This window comes from Podospora anserina, chromosome 1 (assembly GCF_000226545.1).
Source record: "Podospora anserina S mat+ genomic DNA chromosome 1, supercontig 6".
Taxonomy (NCBI): Eukaryota; Fungi; Ascomycota; class Sordariomycetes; order Sordariales; family Podosporaceae; genus Podospora; species Podospora anserina.
The window spans coordinates 234,310-261,308 of NW_001914851.1; the positions used below are offsets into that span (position 1 = coordinate 234,310).

At 52.7% G+C, this 26,999-nt stretch overlaps 12 protein-coding genes across 12 annotated transcripts, besides 1 other annotated feature; 6 read left to right on the forward strand and 6 right to left on the reverse strand.

The window, feature by feature from the left end:
* Positions 1-163: 163 nt before the first annotated feature.
* Positions 164-4,180, reverse strand: PODANS_1_22010 (uncharacterized protein; the record flags this gene model as incomplete). Its single annotated transcript, XM_001906483.1, has 1 exon — positions 164-4,180. One exon carries the CDS (start codon positions 4,178-4,180, stop codon positions 164-166), a length of 4,017 nt encoding a protein of 1,338 aa, XP_001906518.1.
* Positions 4,181-4,392: 212 nt separating this feature from the next.
* On the reverse strand, positions 4,393-5,727 carry PODANS_1_22020 (uncharacterized protein; the record flags this gene model as incomplete). Its single annotated transcript, XM_001906484.1, has 2 exons — positions 4,393-5,404; positions 5,462-5,727. 2 exons carry the CDS (start codon positions 5,725-5,727, stop codon positions 4,393-4,395), a joined length of 1,278 nt encoding a protein of 425 aa, XP_001906519.1.
* A 103-nt stretch (positions 5,728-5,830) lies between these two features.
* PODANS_1_22030 (uncharacterized protein) lies at positions 5,831-6,936 on the forward strand (the record flags this gene model as incomplete). The annotated part of the gene is made up of 4 exons (XM_001906485.1): positions 5,831-6,148; positions 6,213-6,229; positions 6,311-6,516; positions 6,641-6,936. 4 exons carry the CDS (start codon positions 5,831-5,833, stop codon positions 6,934-6,936), a joined length of 837 nt encoding a protein of 278 aa, XP_001906520.1.
* A 484-nt stretch (positions 6,937-7,420) lies between these two features.
* PODANS_1_22040 (uncharacterized protein) lies at positions 7,421-8,571 on the reverse strand (the record flags this gene model as incomplete). The annotated part of the gene is made up of 4 exons (XM_001906486.1): positions 7,421-7,471; positions 7,531-8,217; positions 8,273-8,422; positions 8,491-8,571. The coding sequence occupies 4 exons, from the start codon at positions 8,569-8,571 to the stop codon at positions 7,421-7,423; spliced, it is 969 nt and encodes a 322-aa protein (XP_001906521.1).
* A 1,349-nt stretch (positions 8,572-9,920) lies between these two features.
* PODANS_1_22050 (uncharacterized protein) lies at positions 9,921-10,301 on the reverse strand (the record flags this gene model as incomplete). Its single annotated transcript, XM_001906487.1, has 2 exons — positions 9,921-10,020; positions 10,075-10,301. The coding sequence occupies 2 exons, from the start codon at positions 10,299-10,301 to the stop codon at positions 9,921-9,923; spliced, it is 327 nt and encodes a 108-aa protein (XP_001906522.1).
* An 832-nt stretch (positions 10,302-11,133) lies between these two features.
* Positions 11,134-11,205, forward strand: a tRNA (tRNA-Met).
* Positions 11,206-12,109: 904 nt separating this feature from the next.
* On the reverse strand, positions 12,110-14,326 carry PODANS_1_22060 (uncharacterized protein; the record flags this gene model as incomplete). The annotated part of the gene is made up of 1 exon (XM_001906488.1): positions 12,110-14,326. One exon carries the CDS (start codon positions 14,324-14,326, stop codon positions 12,110-12,112), a length of 2,217 nt encoding a protein of 738 aa, XP_001906523.1.
* A 1,160-nt stretch (positions 14,327-15,486) lies between these two features.
* PODANS_1_22070 (uncharacterized protein) lies at positions 15,487-17,690 on the forward strand (the record flags this gene model as incomplete). The annotated part of the gene is made up of 4 exons (XM_001906489.1): positions 15,487-16,389; positions 16,446-16,729; positions 16,788-17,201; positions 17,252-17,690. 4 exons carry the CDS (start codon positions 15,487-15,489, stop codon positions 17,688-17,690), a joined length of 2,040 nt encoding a protein of 679 aa, XP_001906524.1.
* A 121-nt stretch (positions 17,691-17,811) lies between these two features.
* Positions 17,812-18,312, reverse strand: PODANS_1_22080 (uncharacterized protein; the record flags this gene model as incomplete). The annotated part of the gene is made up of 1 exon (XM_001906490.1): positions 17,812-18,312. The coding sequence occupies one exon, from the start codon at positions 18,310-18,312 to the stop codon at positions 17,812-17,814; it is 501 nt and encodes a 166-aa protein (XP_001906525.1).
* A 636-nt stretch (positions 18,313-18,948) lies between these two features.
* On the forward strand, positions 18,949-19,810 carry PODANS_1_22090 (uncharacterized protein; the record flags this gene model as incomplete). The annotated part of the gene is made up of 2 exons (XM_001906491.1): positions 18,949-18,981; positions 19,016-19,810. The coding sequence occupies 2 exons, from the start codon at positions 18,949-18,951 to the stop codon at positions 19,808-19,810; spliced, it is 828 nt and encodes a 275-aa protein (XP_001906526.1).
* Positions 19,811-21,460: 1,650 nt separating this feature from the next.
* Positions 21,461-23,230, forward strand: PODANS_1_22100 (uncharacterized protein; the record flags this gene model as incomplete). Its single annotated transcript, XM_001906492.1, has 1 exon — positions 21,461-23,230. The coding sequence occupies one exon, from the start codon at positions 21,461-21,463 to the stop codon at positions 23,228-23,230; it is 1,770 nt and encodes a 589-aa protein (XP_001906527.1).
* A 732-nt stretch (positions 23,231-23,962) lies between these two features.
* Positions 23,963-24,919, forward strand: PODANS_1_22110 (uncharacterized protein; the record flags this gene model as incomplete). The annotated part of the gene is made up of 3 exons (XM_001906493.1): positions 23,963-24,162; positions 24,213-24,287; positions 24,346-24,919. 3 exons carry the CDS (start codon positions 23,963-23,965, stop codon positions 24,917-24,919), a joined length of 849 nt encoding a protein of 282 aa, XP_001906528.1.
* Positions 24,920-25,625: 706 nt separating this feature from the next.
* PODANS_1_22120 (uncharacterized protein) lies at positions 25,626-26,760 on the forward strand (the record flags this gene model as incomplete). Its single annotated transcript, XM_001906494.1, has 2 exons — positions 25,626-26,385; positions 26,441-26,760. The coding sequence occupies 2 exons, from the start codon at positions 25,626-25,628 to the stop codon at positions 26,758-26,760; spliced, it is 1,080 nt and encodes a 359-aa protein (XP_001906529.1).
* Positions 26,761-26,999: the final 239 nt, after the last annotated feature.

The following is a 26,999-nucleotide window of genomic DNA, read 5'->3' on the forward strand; positions in this document are numbered from 1 at the left end:
CGCTCAACTTTGAAGCATTCCTTCGTTGAAGTAAACGAGCCATATTCTCCTCCAGAGCTAACCTTCATCTTGCCAAATCAGCGCCTGCCATATGACCCCATAACTCCCAACTGGCCACCAAATAACCCATAACATCATGCAAATCGCTAGCAGTCAGCCGCGTTTACATATAAAGACTAGCCACAGCAGTAATATCCCTCCTGATCAACTCCTGCGCCACCGTCATCTTCTGATACAACTCGGGATCACCGATAATCCTAGCCGCATTCTTCACCTCCCTGCACGTCTCATCCAACCGGGAAATCGTCCGCACAATCGTTCCCTCCAACACATCCGTCAGATTCGTGATATTCTTGAAGCTGACACCCTTGGCCCACTCATACACCACCTCCATCAACCCAAACCTAGGCTTGCTGACAAAGTCGTTGGACTCCTCTGATGTCTGGATAACCTGGTGGAGAGTCTGCACCGCATTGACCTTTTCGGAGAGCTCGACAATAGTCTTCATGCCCTTCTCTAGGTTGTGCGTCAGCTTTGGGATGGACTCTGTCTTCTCCTGAAAGACAAACGCCGAGAGCAGAGCGGCGATTTCGGCGGGCTCGTAGTCGGCGAGGACGTTCTCGAGGATGAGCTCGGTAAGGACAAGCTCGTCGCCAGAGTGAATCTCACAGGCTACCTTGCCCTTGAGCTGGATCCGGGTTTCTTCGTCAATGAAGCGAAGGTCCTTGAGAACCTGGATACGCTGCTCGTAGTCGGGGAGGAGCTGCAGGTTTTGGTTGGAGAGGGCCTGGCGGAGCTGGTCGATGTTGGTCTTGATGAGCCACTGATCGTGGCACATGGCGTAGTGCTTCAAGAAGAACGTGCAAAGCGGAGCGGCGGATTTTGTGAGCTTGACCTCCGCCTCACGGCGCTTGTTAATGATGTCGTGAATAGCCAGGCTCTTGATGCGGCCCAGATCCATCTCATCCCAGTGATCAGAGGCCCAGGTGCGGCAGATGGTATGAAGCTTGTCCTTGGCTTTTTGGTAGCCTTCGCCGCTGCCAAAGATGTCTGGCAGGATGCCCTTGGTGACATACTTTGTCAAGCATACCAAGTCACTCAGGGGGATGTGCAATGTCTTGGTCCCGATATGCTTCTTGGCCTGGGGAAGTGACGTGTAGTACTTGCGTAGACTGGGCACAAAGGGCAGCAAGTCCGTGTCATTGCGAATTTCTCGATTCGTCCTAATTTCGAGAACATGCAACATTGGAACCGTCGCGCTGCTTTTGGTGCTGGCGCCTTCAGCGAGCAACAAACCAGGAGTGCGGACACCTTCCTTCATCCAGACGATGAGACGACCAGGCGTAAACATCTTCCGGCCAATCGGAATGTTCAGCAACGCGCGATACAGCTCCTCTGTCAACTGCTTGAAGTCCTCACCCGCCTGGTGACATTCGTCCATATGAACGTCACAAATCTGACAAGAATCCCTCTTGACCTTTGCCAAATCTGCCTCGGATAGTTTGACCGCCTTCTCGTGCTCGGGTAAGAGCTGTTGAGTGGCGTGTTCTGAGAAACTACGCTTAATCATTTCCTCGATCTTCAGAGCTTCGACGCGTAGTAGGTTCAAGATCATATTGTAGGTCAGGCGGAATTGAGACCGGAGCTTGCTAGGCTCTCCGAGAATCATTTGCCGGAGATCAGTGACAGGGGGGGCTTCATCGCCACCAGGAGGCACAATGATGACGGAACCGACAGTATCGAGACCGCGTCTACCGGCCCGACCAGCCATCTGTGTGTATTCACCAGGAAGGAGATTGCGGAAAGAATGGCCGTCATGCTTGCGGTATCCCGAGAAGACAACTGTTCTCGTGGGCAAGTTCAGGCCCATGGCGAAGGTCTCAGTCGCGAAAAGAACCTTGACCAGAGTCTGGGCGAAAAGAATTTCCACCAACTCCTTGACGATAGGGAGCAAACCACCATGATGGACTGCGATACCTCGCGAGAGCAGCTCTCGAAGGCGCACAATCTGGGGCAGAGTTCTGTCCTCGGGCTTCAAACGAGCAATCGACTTCTCAATCGTCATATGAATCGCACTCTTTTCTTGAGCGGTGCAGAAGTCCTGGTTGCTCAGAGCATCTGCATTCTCCTCACATCTCTTCTTGGAAAAGACGAAGATACAGGCCGGAAGAAGAGTCTGCTTCTTGAGGAACTGGACGAGGTGAACCCACAAGTTCTTGTCCTGAGCAGCAGATGTAAACCCTCCTGGTCGGCCTGTCCGGCCCATATGTCCGGGATTGTGGCTCGCGCGTGGTGGTCCACCTCTCCCACGCTGCTGTTGTCCGCCACCCCGACCGCCGCCACGTTGCTGATTGCCCCCTCTTTGCTGGCCTCCACGGCCACCACCTCTCTGGTTGCCACCACCCCGAGCTGGTGCGGCCTCGATGGCCTTTGGTGGCTTGTCCTTGCCCTGCATAGCCGCATTCGCATCCTTCCACCCCTTCTCGACGAACCTCTTCTCAGAGTCGACGATTTTGTAGATGTTTTTGTTGGCCCAGAGATAGTGCTCTAACGGCACAGGTCTCTTCGGCGTAGAAATGACGTAAATATCTTTCTGCTTTGTGCGTCCTACCCACGAGGCGAACTCATGAGTGTTGGGGACGGTAGCAGAAAGAAGAATCAAGGACACATGCTCTGGTAGCATAATGATGACCTCTTCCCAGACAACACCACGCTCAAAGTCGTTTACATAGTGGACCTCGTCGAAGATGACGAACTCGACATCGCGGATGATATCGGCTCCACGGTAAAGCATACTGCGCAGAATCTCCGTAGTCATGATGAGACAGCTGGCCTCTGGGTTGATCTGAACATCACCAGTCAGAATACCAACCTCGTCGAACGTCTGTCTGAAGTCACGGAACTTTTGGTTGCTGAGCGCCTTGATCGGGGATGTGTAAATAGCCTTCGTCATGTGTTTTGCCGCAAGAGCAATGGCGTATTCAGCCACCACTGTCTTGCCTGCAGAAGTATGGGCTGCGACGAACACCGAGTCGCCATTTTCAAGATGATAGACGGCTTCCTTTTGGAAGTTGTCAAGTTCGAATGGCCATTCTCTGGCTGGATCTGGCACCAGCTCCTGGAAGTTGGGCATTGGTCTGTTGATATCCACCATGTGCGCCCATTCGCGGCCTGCCTTTCTAGCGCTGGATGCTGCAAGTTTGCCATGGGGTTCCAGAGCTGGGAACTCCACTGGAAGAATGGAGTCGATATCCTCGAGATCCTCCTCTTCCTCGTTCTCGTCAGAAGCACCATTCGTTGGGGCTTTGTCGGCGTCCTCATCCTCTTGGTCAGGAGCTGCCTCGGGCTCCTGATCCAAGACCTCTTCGACTTCCTTCGCCTGTTTTTCCGCCTCTTCATCCGCAACCTTTCTCCTTTTCGTAAAGTCGATACCTCTGGAGACACCCGGAGCAACCTCAAGCAGACCACCGGATCCAAGCTTGATAACACGTTCTAGTTTCTTCCTGCTGTCAGCTTCCTCAATGGCAGCCGAAGCTCGCAGCTGATCCTCCAACGCAGCTGTTGACTCGATACCCTCCAAACCACCAGGAGCGAAAGGGAAGAACCCGGCGCCACCCCGGACAAATTCAGATCTGCTGGCGGGTTTCCTAGTCATGGACGTGCTGTTCTTCGCCGTGGCATGCGAGGCCGGAACGGTGACATTTCTGTAGCCTGTGACCCGACCCTCAAGCCCATGACGCACGAAGCGGGTGACGGTGCGGGTTTGGCTGGGCGCAATGTTGAAGAGCAGGGAGTAGTCAATCGGGGTGTCCCATCGTTGCTGAAGCTTGTCGAGCCACTCGTCCGAGAATGTGGTCGATGGCGACAGGAAGTTCCGCTCGAGTTCGGCGCGCAGCTCATCAGGGTCTTGCTTCTTGGGCGGCTTAACTACCTTGTGGTCAAGGATGTCGTCAATTGCATCGAATGTGGAATTGTTGTCCAGGTGAAGCCGTTGTATGGCATCATGGAGATCGGTCTCCATTTCGGCGGTAATGGTAGTGTGATGGTCTCGTCCACTGCTTGCAAAAATCAAGTGATATTTTCGACCGAGTTCAAGGTGTGATGTTGTGCCCAAACATGGACGACTCCAGCCTGGAAGACAGCAAGGTCGCAGCTTCATCGACTTGCCCCGCCAAATCATTTGTGGGGTAGCCTGACAAGGATGCACCTTTGTGACAGCTCGACAGGCACGCAGGGGTTAGGGTTGCATCATATCTTTAAAGGGGGCCCAGAAACATAGCGCCGTCTTCGTCTTCAAGGATACTGTTTGAATGGTGACACAGTTGTTTAAACTAGTGTCTCTAAAATAAATGAACATTTGGCTCTTGCCGCATACGGAGTACCACTGGCCTTTTACCACAACCCATCCATCTCTGCCATTGCCGCCTCATCATCGTCAAAGCTGGTGTCTTTTTTGGCCCCAGCCTCCTTCTGGGTTTCAGGAACAGGCTTAGAAGACGCTCCCTCTGCCTCTGCTTCTGCCATCAGAGCGTCAAGATCGTCCTCCTCATCATTAACCTTCGTAGGCTCCGTAGACTTGGGCGCGCTCGGTGCCTTCGTAGGTGGCTGGGCCTCAACCTCGGCCATAAGCGCATCCAAATCGTCATCATCAAAGTCATCCACTTCTTTCCTTTGCGGGGCAGATGGTTTGGAATTGCCATCGCCAAGTATGCTCTTGGTTGACTGGTTCGGTCTAGTGGACAATGTTTCCGCTTCTGCCTCGGCCATCAGAGCGTCCAGATCGTCATCCTCTGGTATGTTATTCGCCTGTGGTTTTGGTGGTGCCGCTGCCGTGCTGTTACTTGTCCCATTCCCAAATATGCTCTCCGACCCGTTCCCAAATATGCTTCTTGGTGGCTGCCCAGAGTTAGCCTCTGCCTCTGCCATCAGCGCATCCAAATCATCATCGTCCGGAACGCCTTCACCCCTAGCCCCCTTGGTCGCAGCTCTTGGCGTGGCATTGTAGATGTCATCGTCTCCAAACAAATCATCCCCATCGGGTGTCTTCGGTCGTTCCTTGGCCTTATCGAACACAGGCGCAATCCTTCCTGTATCTTTTGGTGTCTTATCATGTTCGTAAATCGGAAACGGGTCTACGTCGTTCGGACCCTCCTCTCCCTCGCCTCTGGGTTTCAACTCATCAATCCATTTCATCCTGGCGTTCCGCAACGAGGTCTTGTGTCCAGCCTTTTCCACCATTGCCAATGCGTCAAGGAAGCTGGCTTTGGGAAAGAGTTCGTCAAGCCATTCCTGGTAGAACGATAACATTCGGGCAGCGTCGGAAAATTCGTGGCCTTTGCCTTTGAGCTTTAGTCTGGATTGGGCGTTTTTTCGGAGCCATGGGATGCCTTTGTCTGATAGTAGTCTAGTCATGATATTAGCATACATACCAGATCAGGCGGGGGCTAGGCGAAGTGTATACCGGGCATCGTCAAGCTTGACTCTGGGAACACGAGCTTTCTTCTTGTCGACTTCTGTTTCTAACCCGAGAACATCGGTCCCTTTTCTCTTTTTACTACTGGCGTCGGTCTTCTTGTCATCGGTCTTCTTGGATTTGTCGCCTTTCGGGGAACCGAACGGGTCTTCCTCGTCAAAGTCGCTCCATCCTTCTAGAAAACTATCGACAAAAGCACCGCTGTCCTTTTTGTTGCCATTGGTGACTTTGCTTGGACCTGCTGCGGCGGGCATTGTGAGAATACTTCGTGGTCGACTATCGCAACTTTTGTTGCTTCAACTGGTGTTGTTGGGTTTGGGGGTAGACAAGACCATTTAAAAGAGACGCGACTTTGAGATGGTTGGCGCGTCGCGCGTCAAGCTGTGTAAGTGGTTGTGGCTTGCCCCGCAGCGCACAAGCCACATTGAATTCCCGCCAAGACTTGTTGACATGATATTTGCCTCAGGCATCAATCCACTGCTGGAGCTTCAACGGCCTGGGTCCAGCAAGCTTCAAGGAACGAGCCAATCCAGACGACCTCAATTCGCTTGCCTGCGCCCGCCCTGCTCGACGACGACGACGACGGAAATCGCCGGCCAGGCCCAGTCAGTCAAAATGTCGACCACTCCCGGAAACACGTATACCATCAGCAAGCAGATCAAGACTGAGTACCCAGTGAGTTTTGCGGTGCCGTGAAACCCAATTGAAGGGGACCAAGCTAACTGGGGTTTGCACACAGCTCATCGATAATGATCCGTATGGTCCCCCCCTTACTAGATGTCAAAGTTCTCGAGCACGGAGATGGACAGGAATTAACATCGATTGGTAACAATCCAGGCACTTCAAGCGTGTAATTCGGTACGCCCGGCCGTCCGATTACGTCCACGGCATCGTCGCTGCCGCCGCCGGCCCCAGTCTTCTCTACGCCATGGAGAGATTTGCTCCCTCATATGTCGGAAAGGGTGGTGTCGCCCAGACCATGCGGTTGGGTGGTGCCATGGGGTTGTGTGGTGGTTTCATCTACTTCTACCAGCGGTCTATTCGTACGTCATCGCTCCATCACAGCATATCGAGGCAACAGTCGGGCTTCGGGCCGGGTTTAGAAGAATTCGGATAATGTGGGAGGGTGCAGGCGGTACTAGAGACAGGAACTGACGGCTCTGATAGTGCGCTTCTACGGTATGAGCGAAAACGCCCGGGAAGTCCAGATGGACATGCGCGAGATGGTCGACAAGGTCAAGCGCGGCGAGCCTATCTACGGCGAAAGTCAGCTTACTCCCGCCATGCAGGGTGTTGCCGCCCGCCAGTCTAGATATTCCGCTCTCTTCATGGCTGTGCTCCCCTGGTTCAACTTTGTCAACCACAGCCAGCACGGTGTTGACACCGCCAAGTATTACAGACAAGCCGAGAGGGAGCTGGAGGCTGAGCGTCTTGCGCGGGAGGGTGGGAACCCTAGCCAGTAAAAGGAAAAGGAACGAAAAGAACGATTGCATGTGCGGGGAGGGGTGCTGGACTGCGGGTGCCAGGTTGTATATACCAATGCTAGAAGGCTGGCCAACAGACATTTTTTTTGATGAACACATTGCTAAGTATCTATCTTGGGTTGATGTGCTCACCGGCTTCCAGCTCTTACACCGAATATTAGCGCTCAAACGACGTTGGATTGGATGTTTCTATGGGCTTGAGGGGTAGAGTTAGATCAATGCGTGTATACTTTAGCCCTACTACGCAACACGGCAGCGGGTATCTCATGTACGTTTGAATGGTTTACTTGGAGTTAAAGATGATTTTGACGTAGCTGACAATGGTCATACCCAGATAGTTACTCATATATACGAATGCTATGCATACAAATCTCGCACTCACCACCACGCCACCCGTGCCCACCACCTTGATTCAACTATCCTCAATCTACCCTCCGGACCTCCCAATCAAGCCACCAGTATTTTAAGCGCACTGCGAGTAGTAAGGAGGCGAAACAGCCTTGCAAGATCCGCTCTGTCGAAGGGTCAGCATTGATGCCACTTTGGAAAAAGGGTTCACTCATAACAACTTACAGCGCAGTTCGTGCATCCAGTATACCCGTTACCGCCACACTGCCCATACATGGCAACACTGCAACCGGAGTTGCCGCCGCCAGCATCACTACCACCGCCAGCAGCAGGAGAAGAACCACCGCCTCCTGGAGCAATCGCGGAAGGAGAAGAGCCAACCTTGCAGGTTGACGCACACCCAGTGCAAGCCCCACCAGGAGTTCTAGTCTCACCACCAGAATAAACCGCCGGTCCAGGGGCGGTGTAAGAAGTAAGCGCAGCGTGGATGTTCACCTGCCCTTCACTGGCACCATAGGCACCGGGGAGCCTCACCGTCGCGGGGCTAGCGTTGCCACCACCGGAGACGGTGATCTGGTAGCAGGTCATGTAAAACTGACCGCCACCGCTTGGACCAGCAGCGTGGAGAGCTAGCGACTCGGCACGGAGGAGGTAGTCGCCCGAGGGGATGTCAGCGGGGATCTTGACGTCCATCTTGCCGCAGCAGGCGTTGAGATCCTTGCTGCCCCAGTTGTCATCGTCACCAACGCGGCCGCCAGCCTTTTTGGACCACGAGTTGGAAAGGATCTTGAACCAGCCGGTGGAGGTGCCGTCGGCGGTGGAGGCGTCTGGGACCTTGGAGAGGTAGACCTGGACGGGGCCGTAGTGGGCGCCGCCGATGGCTTCTTGAGAGCAGGACCGGTCACCAGTTTGCTGTGGGTAGGGTTTCAGTGACGGTGCGGAAGGAAACCATGGGGTAGAGGCATACCTGGTGCATCTCGACAGTCACGGTGCCGCCGGCGCGAACAGGGCACTTGCCAGCGACGCCACGAGTACCGGCATTGCACACAAAGTCACGGCCTCCGACGTTGGTGACGGGCGAGTTGGAAGGGGGGAGACGAGCGCAGGAGGAGCCGTGCTGAAAAGGTCAGTCACAGGTCCAGGTCAACACCAGGAGAGAAGACTTATATAATCGGTACCGTCAACCCAGAGTTGCTGGAAGGTGGCATGGGCAGCAATCTCTTTGGCGGCCAGTGCCGTCAAGGCAGCAAAGAATGTCGACTTCATTTTGAACTGAAACCCGGATGGAGTCAAGATGGAAGAATGGAAGCAAGCCACTGACGAAGCAACGGGCAGAGAGAGGGGGAGGGGAGGACAACCGCTTTTTTTTCGGTGATATATACCTCTCACTGTTTGGCTGCTTCCACTCTACCCCAGATGTAGGGGGTGGCTGGCCAGGTTCTCACTCGCGCCCACTCGTCATACTCGACCGTTGGGCTGTCAAAGCTATGCATGCATACGGGGGCGTTCCAACCGAGCTCACTTACCGGCCCTCGATTCCTTGACTTGTCAAATCTCACCCTGTCCAAGCCAGGACAGGAGGCTCAATCAGGAGTATACTACCGTGATCACTCTTTGGTCGAGTGGCTGCATTTGCCGAAGGCAACATGTCTGCACCCCAGCCGGGGTCCCCAGACTGGTGTGGGTTGGTGTGTGGTGGAACACGCTCTATCCGCTCGAGAAATCTGGGGTATAGTGTTCCACGGCATGATTGAGGTTTAATATGGACCGAACGGGCACGCGGACGAGCAGCGACAAATGAGGTTTGTGAGCGCATATTGGAGAGGTGCTGCGGGATCAATATCAACAGAGTATTTACCCGGGCCTTCTCACGGCAGCGCTGGGCCCGCAGCACCCGGCTTTCCGCAATTGGTGCGGACACAACAGACAGAAGTGGACTGGATGATCCGTTCCGGTTATTTTGGTTGGGTTGTTTATTGAGGGTGGTGAATCTGCTGTAGAGCGGCTACGATGCCAACCAAGTCGGTGCATGGTATCTAACTGGTGAGAGAGTCGCACATCAAAAATCAGGAACAACCCCTCGGACGGTTTTCATCCTCTGTGATAGTCAAAGCCCGCACCTACACGGGTCTCAAGCAGGGGCATTTCAAGATCTGAATTGTCTGTATAGCAACCATTGTGACCGGGTTTTCATCATGCTGCGATTCGTTTCGGGGGTCAGCCTGCATCGGCCTTATCCCGGAACTTACTGCCACACAAATGAATCTTCCATGGGCTCCTAATCTCTCACCACTTTCCCGACTGGCATGACTTGTCTGAATTCCTGATGATGGTCAAACACAGCCCTTGGCAGAAGCGGGTGGCCTTCTAAGACCTCGCTGAAGGATCTCAGGCAATCTAAGAAAATACATGGGAATGGTGGGATTATATGGCCTGGAGTACAGCACGGCTCGTCATTCAAATCCCGAGAGCTCTTTACGTCATAGGACTGCTACGGTCTGACTTATTTGTGTGTAAAGGCTTGGTGAGCCGTGGCATCTGGTAACATCCTGCGAAAATCATTCAATCTAGTGAGTCGGAAGTTTCGATCTTGACATGAGCAACACGCCCGTCTATCAAACTGCGTCTCCAGATGCCCAAGCTCTCAACTCCACATCCATCTCCTTGCTATAATCTCCAAACCTTGCCCACAGACCATGAATCCAATCGTTGTACCTCTTTGGCCAGCTTGCCCTTCAAACATGGCCTTTGTATACTCCCAATATTCACGGATTGAATCCTTCCATTTCCCAATCAATTATCCCAGTGACCATCCACCCTCTGGTCCCGTCAGGCCGTTTGAACTGATCCACTAGAATGTTTCTCGGGTTCAGATCTGCGTTCGTGAACACAATTTCATGACCTTGTCGACCTGGGTCGTCAGAGCACCTCATGAGCTTGCTGAAGTCTGCTTCGTCACGAAACGGCCCCAACGGTTTCCCACCACGAAGTCGCATGTCAGCAATGGAACCCCCGAGGGTGTTTCATATGGCCATGGTCTCGCTGGCGGTAGTCGGGATCCCGCAAATTTATGACATGTAATTTTCAAGTTGCCCGATAATCTGCCTCGCGTCCCTGTTGGATGACGCATTGAGGGATTGAACAAGTTGAAAGCCCGGAAGCCCCGTCATGAGAATGAATGCAACTTGGCGGCCGCCCGGTCGATAGACGATATCGAGTGGACGCGGGACTGGCACATCAGTGTGCTGTTGAACCAATCTGAGAGCCTCTGCCTCATTTCGAATACGGTCTAGCTCATCGACCAAGTTTGACTCTTTAAGATAAAGGCCAAAAGGTAAGCGGGTGACACTGGCTGATTGTATGGGGTAAATGCCAAATCGAAGTAACATTTATGTTTATTCAGGGTGCCTGAATTTGTGGGCTGAGAATCACGGGAATTGCAGCCATATTGGCTACCTTGTGTTGAAAATAACGCTTGGAACTAAATTCCTTTGTATCTTGGATACTCCCGAGTCGTCTCTGGGCTTGATACGTACTGGTAACAAAAAATTAACAAAGGAATTACGAACGAGAGATCTACGGCTTTGAGTTTGTCGAGGCTACACATGAACACATTTGAAACTACCAGCATCAATCTCTTCCCTGGGAAGATTTCTCACATCTATGAGGAGTGTTGACTAGAACTAGCTTGTGTCAAAACGACTCATCATACCTTGTGCCTATTGTCTGCACAATGCTAGGTAGCAGTCCTCTTAACAAAGCAAAAGTGCTACAGACTGGGTCAACATAACGTCAAGATGTGACTCATTACAATATCCACAGTTGAGAAGCTGCATGGCGCAAGAGAAGCGCGCCAGGCTCATAACCCGGAGGTCACTTGATCGAAACAAGTTGCAGCTAAACTTCTTCATTCCCCCCCCCCACCCCCCCTTTATTTTGGGGTTCATCCCATTCTTTGTTTTAAGCTTCATGTCCTTGAAGTCAAGCGTATGTTTTGTCTCATCAAGCCCTGGTATACCTCTCGGTAGGAATGCTTAAGCAGAAAGAATCATCACCAACAGCCAGAGAGTATAACAAGTCATGAGGAGGATTTCCCGAATAAGGTCCTAAACCAACTTCGGTCCTGCAACAGGTTTCCGTGGAACGTACAATGCAGCAACGGACCTCTGCTATCCAAGGATGCCACTCGTGGTGATGACTTTCTCGTCGGCGGATACACCACAGGCAAACAACAGCTAACCGCTATCAATCATCGTGTGACTATGGGTAGAGATCAAGAAGACGACCCCACGTTCTCGCCGTCTGATGGAGCTGCCCACCTCAAACTCAACCAGGTAATATATGCTACCGACGTGCAGAAGATGAGAAGAGAGCTGCAATTCACAACGATCGGACCCCAAGATCTGATATGTTTCGTCGACAACTTCGACATGCAAATGTTGACTCGAGAGTGTGAGGCCATTGCGTCTGCACAAGGCTCCAGAGATAGTCACTAGACAGGAAAACATACCCACAAGGCGTTCAAAGATGGTCATCAGGCGTTAAAGGATTGTGGTTAGGCGCGCAAGGACAGTCGATAGGCCTAGAAATATAGTTGATAGGCATTCAAATGTGCTTGATAGGCCTTCAATAACGGCCAAGGGGTTCCAACTGATAGTCGACAGACATTCAAAAATTGCTGATACACGGTGTCTGTGGATATTAATGCCAATAATCCACAGCAATACAGCCACATTCCATCCTGCCTCCCCGGGCCAGAAGATGATCCCCGTATATAGTACCTGCTCAACCCTCGACAGCCTTCTCAAAAAGCCAACTTGCTCACCACCCTCGCCTTCTCCCACCCTTCCTCCGTCCGAAACACATCCACCACCCTCTCCTGCCAAAACTCCTCCGCTGCCTCCCTCGCCGTCAACCCATTATACACATCCAACACCTCCCTATCCGCCCCCTCCCTGAGCAGCATCAGCACCGTCTCTGCGTGTCCATGCCTGGCAGCAATCCACAGCGCCGTCTGCCCATAGTGTCCCGAAGAATTAATATCCATCCCAAACCCAATCAGCTGCTGCGCCACGCTCGTGTGCCCGTTCCTCGCCGCGATCCAGAGCGCACTAGTCTGGTTCTCGGAGTCCCTCTCCTGCTGCAAGACCTCGTGCACAACCCCCTTTTGCTGGAAATACATCGTCAGCGCCTTGACGGCGTTGCCGTGCCCCATCGATGCTGCCTTCCATAGCACGGTTCTATTCTCGCTTGATGCCCCGGGCCCGTAGTCGGCCTTTTCATCGAGAAGCATCCTCACGCAGTAGGGGTGATTGGCAACGGCCGCCATCCAGAGCGGTGTCCGTCCTGACGAGTCCTTTGCGTCGATTTTGGCGCCGCGGGAGACGAGGGTTTTGGCGATGGGTTGGTGTCCCTGGTTGCAGGCTACCCACAGGGCGGTAGAAGCGTTTTCGTTGCAGGGAGTCTCCAGTTCGGCGCCCCGGTCGAGGAGCTTGTTCACATAGGTGGATTTGTTGTCTTCGCAGGCTATGTACAGGGGGGTAAAGGGGATGCCGTTGAGGCCGGAGGGGAGGTTGATGTCGATGTCGGGCCGGGCGAGGAGCATGTCGACGATGAGATGGTGTCCGTACATGAGGGCGGAGCCGAGGGGGGTTTGCCCTCCGCGGCCTTTGTGGTTGACGTTGACGTCGTTGCAGTTGAGGAGGAGTTTGGCCATTTCGAGGTGGCCCTGGAGGGCGATGATGTTGAGCGCCGTGTCACCGTTGCAATCCTTCACGTTGGTGTTGCAGTGAGGAAGGACGAGGAGGCAAGAGAAGAGGGACTCGTAGCCTGGTTTGTCGGCTAGGAAGACCAACGGTGGTCCTCGAGAGGTGTGCCAGGCGTTGACGTGGAAGCTTGGCCTGGCGACGACTGCTGCCGCCGCTGCTTGGTTTCCTTGTCTGATTGCCCATTGAAAGGCTTGACTGGGGATCTGGTCCAGTTGATTTAGTAGATGCTTCAAGTCCCACTTCGTAGACGGCTCAGGGCCTGGGATGCTCGGTATTTGTCGATATTTCAGATACAAAATCGTGTTTTCAATCACTTGGTGCAGGGACATGTTGTAGTCTGGCTGCAGTATCCCATCAGCATTTGCATCCGACGCTATCCCGATCAGCGCATAAATATTATCGCGTGGATCGGTGGCCTTGCTTGCACCGAACCGCCCCAGGAGTGAACACAGATCCGGTGCGTCTTTCCACCATGACTTTTGCCGCAAGTATCCGGGCATGATATCCAAGACAGCTTGGGTGTGCGCGTCAACTTCTAACCCCATTAGCTTGGGCATGAGAACAAACACCCGTGTCGGAATGGTGTTGAGACCACAGCTGATAACAGCGCTCCTGGCGCTGAAAACCTCTTGGAGGATCCATACCCTCTTGAACCATGGCCGGCTTAACATATCTTTCAAGGCGTTGACCCGGCATGTTTTGATGCTGGTCTCGCCCGTCCCGTCTCTCTTCACGAATATTGACCACTCCTTAACCCAAGCATCTGGCGAATTCCTTCGATAGTTCTTCCTTTTAGTTGCTCGCTTGTCCAGCTGACTCATCAAAGCCATGAGAAGATCGATGTCGTCCGTACCTGGCCCAAGCCATATGTGCACATTCTGGGCGTTGGAATAAACCAGCCTCATTTGCTTCACCTGGTGGTTCTTTTCTCGATGGCTCCTTTGGTCGATACACAGGGCGTCAACCCATAGGATTCGATCCTCGTCTGGCTGCCTCAGACAACTCAAGGCCAAGTAGAGATTTTCTGTCACCGCAGCCTTCTTCCCGCATAGTTCAATTTCCTTTGATATTGGCGCATCACCCCACGCATAGGAGAGAGACTCGTAAGGGACACCATCAACCTGGTGGAGAAAGGTCTCAAACAGTTCACATCGAACCGGTTCGTCCACGCGGCCTCTGAGAAGACGTATGAGACGGATTGCATCGGTATTGAGGTCGATAGGTGTGTATGTGTAGTGAGAATCAGGCGACATGATGTTGCGCGTCCGATCTCCGGCTCCTGAGGGGCAAAAATTATAAAATGAGACGTTGTTGAAGCTGGAACGTGAATTACGCGCCGAGGGCTGCAAAGGTGCTGCGGGGTCAATCCAGCTCTCGATCAATCATCGACGAGACAGCAAAAGCGCTCACTGCCGCAGGCGCACTGTTGTGTGACTTGATGGGACACATTTTTTGTTGCTTGTGGCTCAGAATCCGGCCCTGTCAGTGGTCGTCAACTGTGCTTGCTGCAATCGAGGTTGCCTTGACAGGACAATATTGACCAATCACCTTCGTCTGCTTCCGATAGATAGTTGGACGTGATTTGATCAAGGGCCTGACATGCTTGGAAGAAAGAGGGCATGTTGCCTGGACAGTATTGTTTGACACACACGGCCAAGGATGGGAATGCTCAATCCGAGCAGAGCTCATGGTTCGAACGAAGCGCTGTCCTGTATAAGAACCGGCTGATGGCCCAAGCTTCTCGATCCTCAGCGGCAGCCCCTACTCGGGCTCGCGTTCCGGTTCCGCGGGTTTTGGGTGATCCCCTCACTGCACATCCCACGGCCACTTTCTCTATCGAACAGTGCAACATCAACCGTCGTACAGGCGAAGCACCCACCCGACGAATTGTCCTGGGCCCGGAGATCTGTTTCTTATCACTGCATTCGCCTTGTGAAAGTCCCCTTATCAGAGGTAATCGTCTTAGACCCCCGCTTAACACACGCCAGCAGCGTGTGTGTTAAGCAGCGGATTGCTGGACTGTCCGCAAATATGGAGGAACTGCCTGAGCTGGCCGATAATAATGATCACTCGGCAAAGAGAGCCGTAGGTAGCACGTCCCTCACTACATGATGGTAGAAGAACGGTCGATAATTTCGCCGTGTCAGACTTTTGGTGATATCGAAGTTAACACTGACAAATATGTTTCGGACAGTGTGACCAGTGTCGGCAGCGGAAGGTGTGTATATTCACTTCCACCATCAATGTTCGACAGAAGTGCTAAGTCGAAGTGCCGGGTAGATTCGTTGTGATAGAGAGTTGCCTGTATGTTCAAACTGTAGAACTGCCAGTCGAAGTTGTAGCTCGACCGGCCTCGGCCAGAAGCCTCGCGAACCCAGGCAGAGAGTTCTCATCACCCATCAATAGTGAGGAAATGCCCGTCTTCATTGTTGCCCATGTCTGTCGGTACCCCCTTCTGGGAAGACTAACACCCACCCATTTGGTTGTTTGCAGTGAGAGAAAGATCGATAGTCTCGACTCCCGCCTGGGAACCATCGAGAAGATGCTGCACAACTTGACCGTCTCCCTCAACAACCGAGGCCCACCAACAGCATCCTCGAGTATCTCTCCTACACTCGAGTCAGCAGCAGCAGCCTCGTCATCAGCCCCTCGTGAGAATAGTGCAGATGCCTTGTTTGGTGCTGACAAAGACAACGAGAGCGATGACTTCGAGGCTACCGCTTTGATGAAGGAGCATACCGCATTTGCGACTCAATTCATCGAAAACACCACATTTCCATTCCTCGATCCAGAGATGCGGGCGGCATTCTTGTCCCTGCAGGAGCTTGTCAAACTCCAAAACATCGAGAATGCCCGCCATGATGCGCGGTTCACCACTGCGAAACCTCTCCCAAAAGGCGGCTGGGCTGAACTGCCTATGCCGTCTGCTGATATAGTTCTCAGTGTCCTGCGCGAGATCAAACGTTTGTCAATACGTTATCCCTCTCCTGAAGGTCTTGTAAGTACTGACTCGAGCACAGAACACCCTCCTATGGGCTTTCCAGCAATTGCCACATTCACCGGCATCGAGGACTTTCCCGACAACGTTCGCAGGGTCTATTTTGCGACTGAAGAGTACAGTTTAATGCAATGGGGGATCGTGAATTTGGGCTTGTACTTCACCCTGCAAGAGAGAGGGGCTGCGTCAGAAGGGGATCGTCAAGTTCAACTGTTCGAGGCTTCGTTTCTTTGCCGGGATAACATCGAAACCGCGCTTACAAATCTCCCTCTTTTGTTACCGCAGCGCAGAGAGAGTGTCGAGCTTCTAATAATGGCTGTATGTATCAGCAGTGTCCTATCCTGTTCACGATGCGGGACTGATCCATAGAGCAGACGATGTACGCCATCGAGGAGTCGAAATACTCGCTCGCCCGAGATTTCATCACTATAGCGGCTAATATTTGCCAGACTCTGGGCTATCACCGAGCCCGTAGTCCGAGCACCACGGAGTCTGAGCATAAAGCGATGTTATTTTGGACAACATACATCTTCGATAGCGCCCTGTCACTGCGAGCTGGACGGCCGACCGCAATCCAGGACTGGGACATAACAATCCCTAGAGAGATCGGTCCCAAGGTCAAGAACGTAGATCCACTCTGGAAGATTGGTCAAGCTCAGTATGTTGACTGTTGGCGGTCTCATTGTGCACCATGTATCCGGCTAATTTATCGATAGGTGGATCAGCTGGAGCGAAGTTATGGGAAGGACGTACAGAGAGCTCTACAGCCCTGAGGCTCTGGCCCGAACCGCTGAGAAGCGTGCCGAAAACGCGCGCCAGCTGGCTCAAGCACTCCAGGATGTGGCAGCACGGTCAGCTCCGCTGATTGAGCATGTCGTCGAGAAAATGAAGATGTCCGGGGGCTATAATGCCCAGGCACGCTTCTCATTCGATATAGCAGTCGTCGGTGATGCTCTGGTTCAATGGTCAGTTTTGACTCTGATCTACCGTGCAATCCCAACTCTACCGGGGTCGCCAAGTACCTTCAACCCAGAGTGCATCCATGCAGCACGGGAAGCATTCTCTAGTCACGAGGGTTGCATGGCATTGTGTGGTGAGAGCCTGTTCATGAAGGCAGGGTATATTCAGTGGTATGTGTTCGCCCCATCTTCCATGACCATGTGCTTAACACAGCATGCAGGAATATTCTCTATATCCCTTTCATCCCTCTCGTCGTGCTCTTCTGCCACACCATCGAAACGGCAAACGAAGAAGACCTTGATATACTGGTGAGATTCACCGAGGGCTTGGAACCTGTGGCGCCCGTTTCCTCAGGAGTTACCAAGCTGTATCGGATATCGCAGGTGCTGGTAAACATTGCCAGTCTGTGGCTCCAAACCAGAAAGCAGGGACAGCAAGATCATAACATGAGTATGGTTGGAGACAACGTCGAGATGTACTTGAACCAGTTAGGTTTCATGCCGCAGCATTCCCAACAGGACCACACGTATGGGATCGGAGGGCCGGCAGGATTCGGCTATGATATGGACCAGTCTGCTCAGCTGGCGAACTGGTTCTCGGGGAACACGCATATTTTTGGCCTGATGGAGGAAGATCTGTCGGGGTTCCAAGGTTTCTAGTCCGGCCAGACAGGGTAGCATGAGATCGTAAGGCTGTAACAACTTCTTCCAAGACTACCCAAACGGCACCACGATGCGATGTTGGCTGTATGATTCCCATATGATGTTAAAAGAGAGGGGCTCAATCAGTGGGCTTCCGTGGATCGTAAACTTCATATCCCTCGTCCTCTGTGTCGCTCTCTACGAGTTCGCTTTTCGGTGCTAGCACACTACTGGATCCTGTCACCTCGGATTTAGGAGCAGTGGCTGTTTTCGTGTCTGCTGGTGGTCCGCTGGCTCCAGCTACTGGCACAAATGCTGACTTGAAACCTGTCTTTTTGAAGCCGCCCTTTTTGAACCCCCCTCCACCCGTCGATGCCGCTGCCTCGCCAAGCTTGATGCTGATGACGCCCTCGGCCTTTTGTTCTTGTCGTCGGGCGCGGGCAATGGCGTTGGGGTCCTTGACCATTGCTTTCATGTCCTTCAAACGTTGCTTGTGGGTGTGGTCGTAGGAACTGAGGTGGGCTTCGTAGTCATTGTTGCGGCTGTAGCCCTTCTGGCAGAGCTGACAATAGAAAGCCTGTCGGGCTTCTCGCGCCGACGAAGTTTGGGCCGGAGGAAGAGTCTGGTTTCGGGGAGGCATCGGGGGCAGTCGTAGGTATCGAATATCGGACGCGGTGAGTGACGGGAGGAGATGAGCGCCGCGTGGTTGTCAAAGAATTTAGCCTTGATCGGACATCTGAACTTGCAACGAGTAAGAAAAAGGGACAAAGTAATCACAAGGGTGCTTGTGCTCAAATGAGGTGTGCCAAGCCTGGGGGCCCTGAACAGTGTGGGGTTAGAGTCGGGTTTAGTGGGCGTTGTTCCCCAGGGTCCGCCAAGTTCAGATGCCAACAACGGCTCAACCAACGCATCGTTTCGGGGCTCAACAATTCCAAGGCTGGAAAAAAAGCACAGAAGCCATCACTGAGGATTCTGCACTGCGCTTTCTTTGAGACAGGCCGGGTCACGCCGTGTTTGTCTCCCCCTTCATCCACCATGGAGTACCATACGTTACGATCAAGAGCTTCTCAGGACACTCTTGTGTCCAACGCTTCTACTTCGCTCTCCCTGCTCGAACTGGATCCAACACCAATGGACTCTCCTGCCTCCGTCCCATACACCGACAAAGACCTCCCACCACTACCTGAGCAGCCAGAAGAATCACTCTCGGACTCGACACACTCGCTCCGGTCCAACCCGACAACTACTTCCAGCGTCGGGTTAAGCGGCGCCGGTCATGGGCCAATCTTCTACTGCAAGCTCCTCCGCCGTTGACGCTTTCCTGACTCTGCGCTAACAAACAGCCTTCAGTAACACGAATCCAGCGCTACTCGTCGTACACATTTTCACTGTTCACGACCCTACATCTGGCTACAACCTCGGTCATCCCCGTCCTCGCCCGTTCCGTGCCCGCCTCCGAGTCGTTCCTCCTCCTAGCGCGCGAGATCTACCAAACACCACTCTCCGAACCGTTGCTCGTCGCTTTACCAGTCGTAGTCCACATCGGTGCGGGGATAGCCACCCGCCTTATTCGAAGGTCGCAAAATCTCAAGCGGTACTATGGCGACGACCATCATCACAGAAAGGGCAGTGTGCCAGCAAAGCAGACCCCCACTCTGAGGAGCGGATGGCCCACCTTCAGCTACATTGCCGCGTCAGGATACGGCTTCACCGCCATCTTCGCGGCGCACGCATTCATGAATCGGGGCTTGCCACTTCTAGTAGAAGGTGACAGTGCCAACATCGGGTTGGCGTTCGTAGCGCATGGGTTTGCGAAGCATCCTGTTATCTCCTGGACCTCGTTTGTGTCGTTGATCGGTCTCGGTGTGGGGCACATGGTCTGGGGGTGGGCGAAGTGGGTTGGGGCGGCGCAGGGTGCCGGTTGGCAGCTTGAGAGGCACACTGGGAATGCGGCGGTTGACAAGCAAACCAAGAAGAAGAGAAGGAGAAGGTTGCTGGTTATCAATGGAGTTGCTGCTATTGGGTGCGTGATGTGGGCTGCTGGTGGTCTTGGGATAGTAGCCAGGGGGGGCGAGACATTGGGGTGGGTTGGGAAGCTGTACGATGGCCTGTACGAGAAGGTGCCTGGCCTCTTTTGAAGGGGATCAGGTCTGATACTTTGTTTTGAAATGGCTTCCTTTCTTGTCATGGACAAGACTGGAGTCATACGATTTGATGAGTGCATTTCCGTCTACATAGAGATCTTCATGGCGGATACCCTGAGCAAAGTCATGGTGGCAACGGAAAAGGTGTTGGGAGGTGGTCATACATCAACTGGATTATCTTGCATACTGCATAGCGTGTATTTAACAACGTATATAGGCATATAACATATTTGGTCAACCCAATTTTGGATCTTGGTCTGCTCTTAGGCCTTCGACAGGCGCATTCTCCTCTTCATTCTACTTCTTATGTCCGACATTCCCTCAGGGCTCATCGCAAAGCTTGTACCGGGTAACATATCTGTCCAATCCCCAGTCACAGCCGTAGCATTCACACATCTAGCCCGTCCTGCTGTTAGCAATTGTCTCACTCCTGGTGAGAGAGGGTATAGCCTACGTTCTTCTTGCCTCCTGGCACACAAGTCCACAGTCTTTCCGCATTTTGGCTGCTGCCATCTCCATTGGCCCCAATGATTCCGTTCCAGCAAGCCGAAGCATCAATCATATCTCTGCAGGTCTCGACATTGGTCGCAGTAACCGGACAAGGGCCAGTCACGTTGTGTTGGCGGCCGTATAGGGCTGGGGAGGCGATCGCCAGCGTGGCAGTAGCGAGTAGTATGAGAAGCTTCATGTTGTAATCGGTTTTAGAGTCTTCGCCAAAAGGACTGGATCCTGAAAACAGGTCTTAGGGACGTGCATGGCCGATATATAATCCACAACAACTCCCCTATCAAGATTTGCTTGTGCGGGTGAATCAACCTTCTGGATGATCTACAAGTTCCCCGCACCAATGCCAATACTTTCTGTTGACCTTGTATATTGTTGCGCTTCATCTATTCGACCGGCTGGTCCCGACTAGGAAGCTTTGGAAATGGGGGGTTGTTTAGCCTAGATTAAAATGCCTGATAGGCACATCGGGAGTTGTTAGACACAAACTCAGGGGTAAAACGCTCCTCAAGACCTTACATGATTATGCACTTGAGACGCTTCGAGAACGTGGTCGTAATCTCCTCTTGCAGATATTTGGAGAAGTTAATTCGCGGGGTGGTCAGTGAAACAGGGCCAGATCGGATAATGCCGACGGCTTCGATGCAACGAAGAAGACGGTCCACTACGTGTAAGCATGAGAGCTTCACTCAAACACAAAGTGAAATACAGAAGTGCATTGTTGTGTGGATATCTTGACAGAATTCCGAGCAGCTAATGGCTGCTCGTCACAGTAACTATACCACCAATGGAGTAAACCACACGCGGGGAACTTCACCAAGACATCGATGTCATTACAATAGGATTCTCGGCTCTTTTGATTCAAAAACAGATCAATCACAGGCAAACAAACACCTTTTGTCGGTGAAGAAAACACCCAATGTCTTAAACGATGATGTCATCGGCTCACTCTCACTTGGGGGCCGGCCTCTCGGGACCGCCCGCCTGCACGAACAGTCCCTGCTTTTTGGTTCTGGAACGGACAACTCAAACGCCCCTGAGAGCGGACCGCTAATCAGTACAGAAAGATCGGACGCTATTTGATAGAGCTTATTCGGACCTACTGGACGCCATCTTTCGTCTCAATGCCAGCCGCCATCAATGACGTTACTTTGTTTGCTAAATCGGGGAAGAGCTGCTCGCGGCCTTCGATCCACGTCACATGCATCCTCCACGATATGTTGCGGCAGACATAATGTCAACATAAATCCCACACCAACCGCCGCCGGGGGATCACAGCTCAGATTGAACCTCACCAACACCTACCCACGGTACTGTGCTACAGCAAGCCAACCACTTCACACCATGGGATCCGTTGATAAATCAAGCCTGGCAGGCATTGACCTTCCAATAATCAAGCTCGATACCACACTCACCGAGCTCTTCAGACGAGCGAGCCCACAAAACGCAAGCACCCGTTTGGGAATGGTGTTTTGCGGTGTCAACAGCGGCGTTGACCTCAACCCAGATTTTCCACGCAACACAAAATACCTCTATCAAGACAGCCCTTTCAACACCGTCCCTCGGAAAGAGCTCACACGAAAGAACCACGACCTCAGGAAGTCCCTAGCTATGAAGTATCTCAGCCTCATCCCCCAAAGAGACGCCTTCATCGCAGGTCCATCCCCAGTGATCATGTTCAACATGAACCAGTCCCCCGCCACAGTCGCCCACGATCGTGAAGAAGCCACCACCACCCTCTCCGTCCTCGACCCCTCCCAAAGACCCAACCTTGTCTTCTGCCCCGGCCCGTCCAAGATCCCCATGAAAGAATACGGCATCGACAAGATCACCTACAAAATCGTCGCTGACAGCCTGGAGTCATATCCCCTAACCCACTCCCTAGAAACCCACTGGATCCTCAACTCCAAAGCCGGCCTCGCCAGGTCCGGTCTTCCCACGCCCAGGTGCGACATCATCTCCGTCAAGGGACACCCCCCAGCCTCTCCCAGATCCTGCTGCGACGCCTGCCGCGCAGACAAGCGATCCAACGATTTGACATTCATCCCCGAATCTTGCTCCGGCCCAAGCGGTCAATGGGTGAAGACCGAATCTGCCAAAGTTCTCTCTGCCATCTCCTCCCGGCCGGTGCCGTTTGTTCTCAAGAACCAGCAGGTTTTCGGCGGAGCGGGAACCTGGGTGGTGACCACGCAAGAAGAAAAAGACGATTTGCTGTCTGATTTTTCCAGCCCCGACGGCCCCCTGAGGAAGTTGCTGTCCCAAGTCACTCCCGAGAATCATCACATGGATCCCGCGGCGGTGGTGATCTCGGATATGGTCTCCAACCCCATCGGGGACTACGGCTTGACCTTTTTTGTCAATGAGGACGGGGAGCCTGTTTTCTTGGCGGCATCAGAGCAAATGATTGATGGGAATAACGCCTGGGTTGGCAGCACCATAGTCTACTCGAGGCAGGAGGCACTGTACGAGAGATTCCAAGTGTTGATGTCGCGGACTGCGGAATTTGTGGCGAAACATGGGTATGTCGGGCCGGTGGGGATCGATGTTTTGGAGACGGGGACAGAAGGGGAGACGGAGACGCATTGTGGGGAGAGAACAAAGTTTCACGTGGTGGATTTGAATGTTAGGACGTCGGGGAGTCTGGCCTTGCCGTTGTTGAAGGGGCATTTCACTCAAAGGGGGCTGGATTGCGCCAGCAGTTTTGGCATTACGGTCAAGGGCGGAAGGGAGGAGTTTGTGAGGAAGTGGAGGAGGGAGTTTGAGGAGGGAAGGATGTTTGTGTTGAGTTGGTATGAGGATCGGGAGGAGGGGGCGAGCATTGCGGATGTGGTTGTGGGGGCGGAAAACGAGGAGGGGTTGCAAGGGATGATTGAGCGGGTTAGGGAGGGCAGCGAGGAGGTTGTTTTCTAATTGTTTTTCTTGGGGGTTTTCTGGGTTTGTATCAAGTAGGCGGTTTTTATCATTAGCAAGCCGGTGTTGTGGTCCAGAGTCAGATCGACTTTCTGTTTGATATGAGAGAAGCAATGATTTTAGTGGACGATCCGTTAATTCCCAAGTATACTACAGTCCACGGCTCTCAAGGAAAAATGGCTAGGTCCCATATTCGGACCTTGAAATACCACCGGCAGTTGAAGCCCTACTGCTTCCAACGTGGTACGGCAGATCACCGTTGCATCCAGCCCCTCTTTGAGTCTGGTTCCCCTTCTCCAATATTTCTTAGTCACTGCTTCCTCAGCTCACAGGAGCCAGTCCGCAGGCGGGGAACTTTCTATTGTTTCCCGCTAAAGGCAAAGAAGGCAACGCAGGTTAAGCATGGTGTCTGAGCGGGTACCATTCATAAAGAGTCTGGGGAAGGTCTATGCAATGATCGCCGCCGTTAATGGCAAGGTAAGTCTCCGTTGGCTTTTCGATTGGTGCGCGAGGACACCATCTGGATGGCTGAGAAACAATAGTTTGTACTGCAAAGTGTGGCACCTCAATTGGAGATACGCTGGTTTGTAAAGGAGAGGATCATTAAACCCAACATCAGGGCCCGACTCCCGCTGTTGTGCTCCTGACTCTTCTTGCTTTTTGGGCGGGCATCTTCCGCACGTTGGAATATCTGACACGAAATTCGAAGAATAGTTAGAGACAATCAAGATCATGTCAACCCAAAGCGAGCCAGCAACGAGCTCCAATGGCGTCCGGGTGGTGGGCGACGAGGAGAAGGGCCTCCACAGAACGCAAACTGGGGTGACAATGTCCCCAGAGCTCTTCGAGAAACTCTACCTCACACCAAAAGTTCCCCATGTTGGGGACAACAACAGACGCTTTGCGAATCCTACGGCATTGGGGTTTGTCGGGTGAGTGATGGGCGTGCAGTGGACAAATATAAATACTGACGACACCATAGCTTCGTGATCTCAACCTTCACCTTTTCAATCGTCTGTATGGGATGGGGTGGAGCCTCAGGATTCTCTCCTGTCGTGTAAGTCAGCAATGTACAGGCCAGAACAGAGAGCTGACTGATACATAATCAAAAACAGGGGGATCTTCTTCTTCGTCGGCCCCGTCCTCCTCCTCTTCGCAATGGTCTTCGAGTGGATAATGGGGAACTTCTTTCCCATGATGGTCATGGGCCTGTTCGCCGTGTTCTGGCTGAGTTTCGGAATGCTCCAGCTCCCAACTTTGCAACTGGCTGCTCCATATGCCACCGATGCTGATCCGACAGGACTTGCCTCACGCGAATACAACACCGTCATTGCGCTGTATTTGATTGTCTGGGGGTTCGCCCTATTCACCTTCTTCATCTTCACCTGCAAGATCAACGCTGTCTTTGCCACTATTTTCTTGCTGGTCAGCCTTGGAGCCTGGGTGTTGAGTGGTGCATACTTTCGAGCAAGTGCCGGGGACTTTGATGGTGCTGGGAAACTGCAAAAGGTGAGAGACTTCCACCGAATGAAGACGTCGAGGCTAACACATCTGGTAATCACAGGCGGGTGGTGCATTATTGTTCATAGTGGCATTGCTAGGATGGTACATGTGTTTCATCATCATGGCGGGAGAAATGCGCATCACGCTGAGTCTTCCAGTTGGCGATTTAAGCCATCTCTGGCCTAAGACTGATGTCGAGTTAGCGACAGTTGAGCAGCGTGAGCATCGGGATTGAGGAAGGGGTTAAACCATTGAGCACATCGTTACTGGTGCAGGGAGTTTCAAACATTGAACATGTTTAATGCACACCCATGAGCCACCTACAGTCCTACACACTCATCTGGCAACTGAAATGGTCAGATGGCTCAACAGGTAAGCCGTAGGAGGGGGTTTTTCCGGTGAGCTTTTTTGGTAATACTTTTTCGATGGTGACTTCCTGCGATTGTTTGATTTGAAGCAAAAGACCCTTGATAGGGGAAACCAAGTGTCCTGAGGTGGGAGCAAATCCTCCGGGAGCCGCCCCACTGCTGCGCTCCACAATCGCACCTTCCGCATCTTCACCTCATATCAGGCTGTCATTGAAGGTATTCGAGAAGAATCTCAATGCATCTTTCAAACCTTCCACACTGTTTCATCCGTTGGGCTTTGGAAGGAGGGAAGCTACCACAAGCAAGGACCCACAATGAGGCAAACCGCAGCTTCATTGGCATCTGATTGGTCAATTGGCGTGTAAGTGAGAGGATCTATCGTCATCGATCTTTAAGATCGACCACAGCAGCTCAATCCATGACGAAATCGAACCTGGAGGGCCCATAGGAGCTTAATCCTACCCTTAAAGAGCTTCCAGTTCTTTTTATTGCCTCCAAGCGTTTTGAACCTCCAAAGAAAAGCCATGTCCCTCTCGCCCTTGACATCTCGTCTCATCCAAACATCTACTCTCTCAACCACAAGACTCAGATCACTCCCAGTTCTCTCTCGCGCGATCCACACAGCGGTGCCCAGAGCGAAAACTCCAGCTCCTCAACCACTATCACTCAACACCCCCCAAAAGCAAGCCTTTCGTCACTTCACCAAAATGTCGAAGAGCGTTGCCGCCGCATCTCACGATGACTTCAACCGCAACTCCCTTTTCAACCTCAAAGGCCGCGTCGCCCTCGTCACGGGCGGCGGCTCTGGAATCGGTCTCATGGCCACCCAAGCCCTCGCGGCAAACGGTGCCAAAGTCTACATCGTCGGCCGCACCAAAGAGAAGCTCGACAAGGTAGTCGAGATCTACAACAAGGACATTGAGGGCGAGATCATCGCCATCCAAGGGGACGTCACCAAGAAGGAAGAGGTCGCCCGTCTGTACAAGGAAATCTCCGCGCGGGAAAAGTGCTTGTGCATCCTCATCAACAATGCCGGTGTGAGCAGCACGACGGTTACGACAGAGACGGAGACGGCGCAGGAGATGAAGCACAATTTGTTTGAGAATGAGAACATGACTGAGAAAGACTGGACGGATACATACCAGACCAATGTCGCGAGCATTTACTTTATGACCTCGGCGTTTTTGCCATTGCTGCAGGCCAGCTCGGAGAGGCACCCTCACTGGTCGGGGACTGTGATCAACATTAGCAGTATTAGCGGGTTGGTGAAGGGGTCGCAGCATCGTGAGTTTTCCTTATTTCTCTCCTCAGGTTTTATGAATACTGACATTTGTCACAGACTTTAGCTACAACGCCAGCAAAGCCGCCGCCGTCCACCTCACGCGAATGATGGCGGCGGAGATCGCCGAGAACGGCCACAAGATCCGCGTCAACAGCATCGCTCCGGGTGTCTTCCCCAGTGAGATGACCGCTGACGAGAGCGACGAGTATCAGAAGAGCCACATTGACGCTGAGAAGTACAAGGGCAAAGTACCAGCTGGCCGGCCAGGAAGGGATATTGACATGGCCCAGGCTGTGTTGGCGCTAGCAGCCAACCAGTACATTGATGGCCAGACGGTTGTTGTTGATGGTGGCTACACCCTTACCATGGGTATGTAGGACATTGGTGATGGAGTGCAAGGAAAAGTATTCAAATTACAACAGATCAGCACAATGTTGCAATAGTGTGTTTTGATTCAGGGTGTTGAATTGTTGTTCCGTTTGCGTGTTGAGCGTTGTTTTGAAGATGGTTTGATTTTTCAACACTATAACCGACTTAATATGAGTACTACTTTCGTCAACTCATCAACTCACTTGAAGCGGCCCATAGGAGTTTGTATATCTGAGGTGATGTAGTC